This window comes from Phragmites australis, chromosome 5 (assembly GCF_958298935.1).
Source record: "Phragmites australis chromosome 5, lpPhrAust1.1, whole genome shotgun sequence".
Classification (NCBI taxonomy): Eukaryota; Viridiplantae; Streptophyta; class Magnoliopsida; order Poales; family Poaceae; genus Phragmites; species Phragmites australis.
Window position 1 is genome coordinate 23,046,917 of NC_084925.1, and position 10,093 is coordinate 23,057,009.

Consider the following 10,093-nt stretch of genomic DNA (forward strand, 5'->3'; position numbering starts at 1 on the left):
CATCTCCCACATACCGAACCACGAAACTCTACAACCGGGTGCAAATGAAACAATAGCATGCTCATGATCGAGAGTGCAGCAGTTTGAACTATTTATACACCCTGCAGGGTGATACTCCTGGACCCATACGACACGAGGACCATATGGCTTGTGCCACCCGCTTAAGTGCACACAAGGGGGTACCCATGACAACCTTTCCCAACCAGCCCCAACCGTGTGCGACATGCAACGCTCGGCGTGGCGGTACCAGAACTACTCCCAGAGCAAACTAGTACCGCTTACAAGCTCGCCTGCTCACACCGTCATTGTTCAGGCCCCACAAAGCCACAACTACGAAGGTATTCGGCTCGCCTTACCATTAGATCAGCATGTGGTGAGTAAGGTAAGTGCTAAAGCCAACTACCCCCATGATCGGCCTTAAACGATGCAAGCGGTCTACGGTGTCTAGTCTTCCTTTACCGGCCTACCCAAGGGAACTCCACATCCGAGCAGGACAAAAGACCATCCTAGCACCGCCCACATCTCGTCTCATACTCACCACTCATACAACCACCTCAACCTCAACAAGTGTGTATAACCATAAGAAGGTCCTATGCTCGCAAACAACGGAACGTGCCGTCGTTTGACTTATACCGAATGACCTAAGCATGGCTAAGCATATAAGTCAAACTCATACCTAGACATTAACAACAACTCAAGGCTACAAGGAATGTATAAACAACATATCAAGGTAGAGGATATGCAATTCAACATAGGATCTACCCCATTTATACCCGACAATGACTCACTAAACATGCAAACATACACCGGCATAATTTATCAATTTTAGACTTCATTCAATTCGATTAAACGGGTGCAATATGCAAACAAAATAGGTTGCTTGCCTTGATGCACTGGTTCACAAAGGTGCGGTGCCTCGGGATCGACCTCGGTCTCTGGGATCGATGGTCGGCATGTTCTAAGAAACATAACACGTGCAATGATAAGCATAAATGAAATGCAATAATCTAAGCCACAAAGTGCAAATGATGAAATGCCATGAAAATATGCTTTAAAAATGTAGGAAAACATTTTTCCTAGCTAGAAAAAGTCATAATAAGACTAGCAAAATTGGTTTCATCCATTTTGGACTTGTAAAGAATTAATGGTGAATTAATGAAGCTTAAGCCTAATTAATTAGCCTCAAAAATTTAATTCGATATTTAATGGCTGGGGATATTTTTAATAGATATAGTAATTTATTATGAAACCAACAAAATTGGTTTCATGATTTTTGGAGTTTGTATGAATTAATTATGAATTTTACAAGTTATCAGCAGAGGAGAAAAATCCTGTGATGAACAGTGCACCCGGATACTCCGGGGTACTGGAGACTCTGGGAGACTCTCCGGCAGCGCCCTCTCTGTTATTTTCGGCTGGGCTCACTCGGAGACTCCGGGGAAGGCCGGATACTCAAGGGAAGCTCCAGAACTAGACTATTTTGAGGGGGAAAATACCCGGAACGAATTGCGATCTTCTCCAAACCAAAAGAGAACACGTTTGAGCTTGTTCAAGGGTTCTAGAACTCACTTAGCAACCTAGAAACTCCATTCCTAACTCAAATTCATCCTATTCCTCAAATTAGGTCTAAAACATCCAAAAATACCCAAACTTCACCACCTAACTCCAAATTCAGATTTCGACCAACCAAATGCGTATCCAAGCCATGGGAAGCCTAGAGGACTTACCCAAGGTGCTTTTTTGAGGTTGGGGACCGCCGGGAGAAGGAGAAAACGGTGGGAAATCGAAGAACTCTAGTGTTCTTCACTTTTCAACTCTAACACCAAAAGACATCCAAATCGGCTCAAATCCTTCGGGAATGAGCAAACAAATTGGAGGAATGGGAAGCTTATGAGCTTGTGATCGCAATGGTACCACATGCATACCTTGATTTGGCTCCTAGCGCGCGGATTTGAGGGAGGGAGAGAGTGCTTGAGAGAGGAGAGAGGGGGCTGCTCCCTTGCTTGGGCTGGTGGGGAGCACGGGTGGGAGTGAGGAGGAGGAGAGAGAGGGCAGGTGGAGCTGCTGCCCAAGTGGAGGGAGTGGTTGGCCTACATGTGGGGCCCACATTTTAGAGAAAAGGGGCCGTTTTGACTGTGAATTTCATTTTTCTCTCTCCCGAATTCGATTCTCTCATTCGATTGACATGAAACGAATTGCGATAGAGTTATAAAACAAAATTACACAAAATTAAATATAATGCTTAAGAAGCATAATTATGCTTAATTATGTGATTATGGAATTTGGGACGTGACATGGGCCAGTGCTGAGCCGAGCTGTGCGCCCGAGCCCATCGGATTTGCTTCTTCCTCCTCCCGCTCATTGTTTCCGCCCCCGAATCCCGCCACCCGTTCAAAATCCGGCACCTCCCCAAGTCGTTTCTCGCCAATCAATGTCGCGCCCACGATCCCCGCCCTCTCCTTTACGCGTTGCATGAAACCTCCCGGGTTCCCCTCCCCTCTTTCCTTCATTCTTTAATCCGATTTATGGAAGGTGGCCGTTGATTTGGAAATGGCTCCGGCCGTGTTGCTCTCCCTCCACGAGCTACCTCCTCCCTATTTAAGCCCATTCCGAGCATCGTCCACCCGTTCTCCACCCCGTCCGGCCGCTTTTGCCCTCTCTCCCTCGCTCTTGCGCTATCGCTGTGCCTTTCGTCCCTGTCGCCAGTAAGAGCTCCGCCACCGTGTTGATTCTTCGTGCTCGAGCCACTGTTGACCCTGATTCTTACCTCTTTAGTGTCGCAGGGCCTTCGGTGGATTGTCCCCCCGCTCCTTGGCTTCTCTCCGCCGTCCGGAAGCGTGACTTCGCGCTTCTCTGGCGAGGTTCCGACCATGCGCCTCCATCGGCTGGCTGCAGACCATGTCCAACACCACCTGGTTTGCTCCCTTCACCTCGAGCCGTCCGATCTTGATCGTGTGGCTCAGATCGCATACCCCTTCACTCTTTTATAATAGGTCCACCGTGGACCATGGACCGGCCCTCAGGCCGTGGTCCATGGGTCCATGGACCTTTTTCTGTAGGTTTTTCTATGGAAAAATAATTCTTATTCACTTTATGCTCGTAGCTCCGATTTGGGTGATTTTTGTGCTCAAATTCTCGTAGTGGCATGTAGAGTCTTTTTAGAGTTTTGACCTAGTGTTAGTACTATTTGGTATACTTTTATTAGTAGTTTTCTTGTATGCTTTTCCGATGTGTTGTTTAGGAGGTGATCAGTTCGTTAACTTGCATAATCAAGTTTTTGAAGACTTCGAGCAACCCTCAGCTAAAGGCAAATGTCCTTGAACATCTTTCTCCCATTATAGGATTCATGTGTAAGCTATTTATTCCTTCATTGCTCGCCTTTCTAAACTGGAATCCCATGTTAGAGTTTACTAGGTCTTATATGATTATTCCTTGTCGTTGTTGATGAGTCATGGGTAATGATGGGTAGATAAGCTAGTGTTGTCATAGTTGGGTAAATATTAATCTTGACTAATAATTATGCAACGAGAATCAGGTATGGTAATTTTGTAGCAATATGATCTAGGGATCCCAACAGAATGTTTGAATGATGATGGTGCGGGAATGCACGTGTGTGGGTAATGCATAGTTAATTTTTGGTTGATCTTGTATGGGATCCTAAGGATCGGTTCTTGAAACATGTAACCCGGCTAAACCACATAACCACGAGGCTTATATGGGTATGGCCTGGCCAACTAATTAGCCACCCTTCCGGTTCTGTGGGCACCAATGGACGGTTGAGTGCCACAAGAGGGGGCTTTTGCAGCGATGGAATCGTCTGTTAGTGGTGAAACCTCAGTGGGTGCCAACAGATCGATGGGAGCTCTGTAAAGGTCTTGTATTGAGACCCCGACTCTACACCCCGGAACTGTGAAGCAACATGAGAATCATGACTCGTGAGGAAAGTTGTGCAAACTCTATAGAGTATAAACCTGATCGATCAACCGTGCTCACGATCAAGAGTGGCTTGGACTTCTTCATGATTAGTTGGGATCAGGGTTTTGTTATAGTTGGTCAGGTAGCTGGCTAATGAAATTACCTGGTGAGTCTTGGTAGTCGGATGGAATCCGATGAGTTGTTCCCCTTGTCATAGTTGTGTCTCCTCTCTTAGTAAATAGGATGCATGTTGTTGAAGTCATACGTCATAGTTGTTTAGTGCAGTTAACCAGTGTCTAACCTTTCCTTGACTTAAGCCTCATAGCATATTTTCCTACACTTGCAGAGTACATTTTGTACTCACACTCGTAGTCCCCTTTCTTGCATCTTTCTACTATTCAGAAGCCATCAACGAAGTTGCATCCTTCGATGAAGATGACTTCGACCCGGAGCTCCTGTTTTAGGATGATGTGCCCCCGGTTGACGCCTGTGGAAGATGGAAGACCCGCTGGCGCTGAAACTTTCTTGTTCCACTGTGTTTTTTTTAGATCCTCATGTCCTTTTGTAATAAGTTAATATCGTTATTGTAATGGCACTGTGATGATACACTGATGATATAATGCATGTACGAAACTTGATCATGGCACACATATGTTGTACCAGGTTTTGTTGCTTTAAAACTGGGTGTTACAACTGCTATGCTACACCATCCCACGACCATGCTCGTCAAAAGGGAGTACCTGATGAAGGAAAATACTTGAGTGGATATCATTAAATGAGATTTGATCGGTTCGATGAGTACCTGCCCTGCGACCAATGAAGTCTGGTCGTGGGGTCTCCTATTGCGACCAGGGTGGGGCTCATGGTGAGGTCTTGAAAATGGTGAGGTCTTGAAAATATTTTATATATCGTCTTAAGATCTTAGATCCTCTTATGGAGAAACTAACTTTGTAAAAATCAAGGAGAAAATATGTGTTTACTTATTAATATTTTCGTTGATGTTAATTAATAAATGAGCTGCAGGCTTTTTAAAGCACACTTTTTCTTCTTCTTTTTTCCAAGCTTGCTGTCCATGAAATATAATGTAAAGGATATTATTTTTGAATTTTTTCACATAATATTGTAAAATTGTTTCTAGTATTTTTAAAATTTTTATTTATTTATGTGTTTTTAATGTTTTGATGTCACGCGAGTGAAATGCTGTCAACACGGCATGCTAAGTTGTTGCCACGTAGTATAAAACTACTATTAAAATATATTAAAGAGATAAATTATACCAATTTAAATAGTTTGAGAAGGTGAGATATCTAACTTTTACGATTGAATGGACAAACAGACTCCCGCAATAGCTTAGCAAGGCAATATAGACTCTTTTCCGTTTTAAAAAAATTCTAAGCGCGTGGAAGGGCTACGACGTCCGGCCCATCATTCCTGCTCCAGCGCGCCAGCCCGGCCCGGACTGGCCTGACTCAAATGCTGGGCCCCGCATGTTGCCAAATAAAGAAACCCTAACCCCACTCCTCGCCTCCTACCATATTTATAGCCTTCTTCCGTCCTTCGCTTCTCTCTTTTCGCTACGAGGAGAGAGAAGGGGATAAATTAAAAAACAAAAGAAAGTAGCGAGAGGAGATGAACCGTGCGGAGGTGGACATGGAGGGGGCGGAGAATGGCGGCGCCGGTGGTCGTGATGGTGAGGAGGCGGCAGCGGCGGTTAGCCTGGAGGCGCTGCGGAAGCGGATGGCTGACTTCGCCAGGGAGAGGGACTGGGAGCAGTTCCATTCCCCCCGGAACCTCCTCCTCGCCCTGGTCCGTCTGCTCCACCTTCTCTCCCCTCTTCCTCTTCTCTTGTGATCTCGATGGTCAATTCCGCCTCCGTTTGAAGAATCTTGCTCCGTTTTATTTGTGAGTTAATTATTTTGAGGGTTTCTTGACGCGATTAGAGAAAAAAATGGAACAATGAGGATCAGGATGGGTTTAGGCGGTCCAGTTCTTGTCCGGAGAAGAGAGAATGATTGCGGGCAGAAAAGCCTCGTCGTCTGTCGGTCCTCCCCGTAGTTGTCAGGTCGGTCGCTTTTTGTTCTCTTTTTGGTACGTACCACGTTGCGAGGTTGAGGTTCATGGGGCTGTCCTTCTTTACGGTGAAATTCGACGATCTTGTGTGGTCTTGCTCATGGGACACAAAGAGGAGAAAGTGAGAATCAAAGTCTTGACATACTTTCCAGAAATTTTGTGTGGTGTGTCATTCATTATCTGGAAAAAAGGGGGTGATCAAATGAAATGTTAGTACCTTTCTTACAGGAAAGACTGAACTGTGCTAGTAAAATTTTGATCTGTACGGAGCGAACAGTGAGGTGCAGTCCTTTTCGAGGAAAAAGATTGAGGTGCTACATTGCTTCACTTTTACTGCTATCATGTACTAATAATCCATATTATCTTTCTGTCCGTTGTTTTAGTGTGTTGTGATCTATTCATATGGGAGTGTTCCAGAATAATTCGATTTTATGACATGGTTTAGTAGCATCCCACTTTGTTTAAAGGGATGTTGCATCTGTCAATATATCGATATTATGTGTCTACTAGCAACCCATTTTTCATTATGTTGAACATGGATGTGTATGGATGACTATTTTTCCTTCTTCAGGGATAACTGTAAATCTTGATGTTTGTCGAAATTTGGTTTGTCATATGAAAACTGGATTAGTGTAAACCCAACTAGAATTTTTTACGCCTCATGTTTCATCAAATTTTAGTTTATCAATCTGGTGTCTAAAACCTTCTGAAGTTGTTTGTTGGTTTGGCAAATTGTTTCATGGTTTACTTAGAAGAAAAGAGCTGCTCTACTTGTTTATGTGTTCATGGCTATTTAAGCAATTTGCCCAAAACAAAAGGTTGTGTAGAAGTAGAGACTAGAGAAATATGTGAACATTGATATTCGCTCATTTATAGGAATAATGGACAAGAAAATGTTAAAGCTATTGTACTTTATCAAGTTTTGTTATGGACCATGTGCATGATAGTCTGCTTAACCTCTCCATTTGTATTTCTACAACTTAGGTGATGAAAATGTCCATGTTCTAGTCAGCACCCTTTTTCTTTTCTTTGCAGAATATGGAATAAAATAATATGTACAGAATATATGCTTCTTATTCCAACCTAAAAACGACACAAACCATCCACCAACCATGCCTGACAAAGATTCCACAGAGAACTGTACTGTAGTACAGCAGACAAAACAACAAATCTTCAGTCCTGAGCTCCCTGGGAGTAGCTGACAATACACATCCTGTTGCAACGTTCTCTTTTTGTTTGTTTTTTCACTATTAGATTATCCGTAACAATAGTTTGAGTTAGTTGGGCTTACGCATACCAGTCACCTCACGAGATGTCTTTATTCTCCTGATGTACCCTTGTGTTTTGGTGGGGGCTAACAAAAAAAGTTATACATCATCGCTTTCTTCCCAAGTGTTGCCCACCTAGGAGATGCCCATAATGGGCAATGTGGGAGCATACCAACTAGCTCCTGGGCCTAGTCTAATTGGCACCCAACTAAACTTTTTTCATGGATTTTTAGTGCCTTATCATGTTTGTTTGCTTCTTGCTGTGCAGGTAGGGGAGGTGGGGGAGCTATCTGAGATATTCCAATGGAAAGGGGAGGTGCCCAAGGGGTTGCCAGGCTGGGACGAGGCTGGGAAGGAGCACTTGGGCGAGGAGCTCGCCGACGTGCTCCTCTACCTGGTCCGGCTGTCAGACATGTGTGGCATCGATCTTGGCAAGGCTGCCCTGCACAAGATGGAGATCAATGCGCACAAGTACCCAGTCGGCCAGTGCAAGGGCTCATCCAAAAAGCACACCTGCTACAGCTACAGCTCCAATAACAACGTTAGCGCCAACAACAACGCCACCAACCTCACTTCAAACAAGGAGCAGAACAACAGTCTGAAAAGACTTGGAGCTCCATGAATGTTAGCTTAGCTGGTTCTTGCTTTATGTGATCTAGGTTATGCTGATGAATGGGTACAGGGATGCTCTATTTTGGTGGTTAAGAAAGAAGTCTGGTTGTGTTCGAGTTCCCCTCTATATTAGATGCCTAAAGAACCAACTGTTAGCCACAAGCCTTGTAGGCTACATATCTAATTGGACTGGTATTTAGCTTCTGCTTAACCTTTTCAGTTATCCAGCAGCATATGATGCAAAGCTGCCTACTATTTACTTGCAGTACTACTCTGACACTGCTTTCTGCCAGTCACTTGCCCCCACTTTGTAAGTGGTGAACAGCTCGATTCGTCGAGTTTGTTTTGGTGAATGTCATTTATATTCTAGTCCTCCTATTAGTACAAATGACCAGAGATTATTATGACATCTTTATGAACAATGACTGACAAATGGACCTGGCATGTCCTGGTTCGGGAAGCTTTCTTTATCAGTGAGTGTTGGTAGGGATTCAGCAGGAAATCCCTTCAGGTGCACAGCCTTTCTGTTTGTATTGATCTGGATTCTGCTCTTCCCAGTGGAGTTGAATCGATGCTGCTCATGCACACACTGGCTGGGGGACCGCTGGGCTGGATAGGAATCGTGGGCCTTTTGATGTGTTTTGAATGTTGTCAGCTTCTCTGACTCTAGCAGGTTGTGATCAACACAAATTTAGAGGATGATTTTCCTCTCAGATCTTTCGTTAGCCTGAACGAACACTCTTCCTCTGAGATAGAATCAAATAAGTGACTAATGAATGGTAACACATGGTATCTATCCGTGGTCGGGAAATGCTATTGCAGCAAGGTTATTTTCTTTTGCTTGAAAAAAAACTCTAAAAAAAAAAGGATGGCCTTGTATCATTGCCATGCCAACCCCTTGTTATGTGCGTATTTGTGTTGCTAGGATTGTTCATGTACTTGCATATACATGTGGAGATGCATTTCTCTGTTGTTTATTTGGAATATTTTTCTAATTTTCTGCTGCAGTACAAAAAGGGTATGAATTATAATGTGCATATATCGACTAGGTACTTCTGGTTGGTTTAGTGCTCTTTGCCTCTAAATTTGAGAATACGTTAAAGACCTCAGACTATGCATCCTATTTTCCTTTTATAATGAGCATGTTCTAAAAAAATGTGGCTCCTAAATTGGCCACAACAAAAGTTCACATAGATTACAACGTATGTTTCTTGGTAATCCTGTTAGTCGTGAGGAACATGTATAAAAACTTGCTAACAGAGTATGCCTTAGTTGGTTAGGATCCTTGTAATGGAACCCTCATTACTATAGAAAGATCATCACTGTCGACTCAAAATTGATATCAATATCAGTTTTATAAACTGACAGTGATAGTGGGTATCACTACCGGTTCATGCTTTTAACCAACAGTGATAACTAAACTATCATTACCGATTTGTCTTTGAATCGGTAATGATAATCCTTCCTTATGTGCAAAAATACTCTACCAGGAACTCTTCAGTATAGGGATCTATCTCAAGTTTGAGTTGATCTCAAACTTGAGACAGAAGTCTCCATACCAAGATGTTCATGGTAGATATTTTATACCTAAATCTAAAAATAGGAACAGATGTTGCGCCAGCCAAGTGAGAACACTATCCAAGTGACAATAGTATATCTAAATGAATAGTGAAAATACAATTTTGAAGAAAATATATTTTCTACTACTCATTTAGATATGCTTATTGTCGTAATCTAGCTTGAACAAATGACAATATCTAAATATACATTCACATTGACCATAGTAAGCCTAAATTAATAGCAATAGCACAATCCATCTTCAACATATTTGTGTTTTTTTTTGGCATTCATCTTCACACAAGATTTACCTATTACCACAATCATCTTTAACGCACGTAATGGAGATGGGGAGAGGAGATGAGAAGACGGGGAGGAGAGGATATGAGGAGACATGGAACGTGCATGGGCGCGTGGGTTGCTCGGGAGTAGGCTCGATGAACAGTGAGGTGGCTACGTCACGTTGAAACTGGGCACAAGGGACAGAGGTGACCGTAGTGGAGATGATGACCACCGCTCGACTTCGACCGCCATTGTCCCTCGAGGGCGGCTTCAGAAGAGCGAAATGAGATAGGGGCGTCTGTGGGAGACGAGTTCTATTTATAAAAAAATTATCACTGCTAGTTTGTAATACAAACCGATAGCACTGTCGGTTTGTTTTCGTTAATTAT

The 10,093-nt window shown here is 43.4% G+C and overlaps 1 protein-coding gene across 1 annotated transcript; it reads left to right on the top strand.

Moving 5' to 3' along the window:
• Positions 1 to 5,477: 5,477 nt before the first annotated feature.
• LOC133918946 (uncharacterized) lies at positions 5,478 to 8,076 on the top strand. The gene is made up of 2 exons (XM_062363096.1): positions 5,478 to 5,721; positions 7,522 to 8,076. Exons 1-2 carry the CDS (start codon positions 5,545 to 5,547, stop codon positions 7,873 to 7,875), a joined length of 531 nt encoding a protein of 176 aa, XP_062219080.1. The 5' UTR covers positions 5,478 to 5,544; the 3' UTR covers positions 7,876 to 8,076.
• Positions 8,077 to 10,093: the final 2,017 nt, after the last annotated feature.

What these genes read in the sequence shown, in the direction of transcription:
- LOC133918946 (XM_062363096.1), top strand. Translation starts at nt 5,545, where the DNA reads ATGAACCGTGCGGAGGTGGACATGGAGGGGGCGGAGAATGGCGGCGCC. An exon ending in GGAACCTCCTCCTCGCCCTG is followed by an intron (nt 5,722 to 7,521) that starts GTCCGTCTGCTC and finishes CTTGCTGTGCAG; the next exon opens with GTAGGGGAGGTGGGGGAGCT.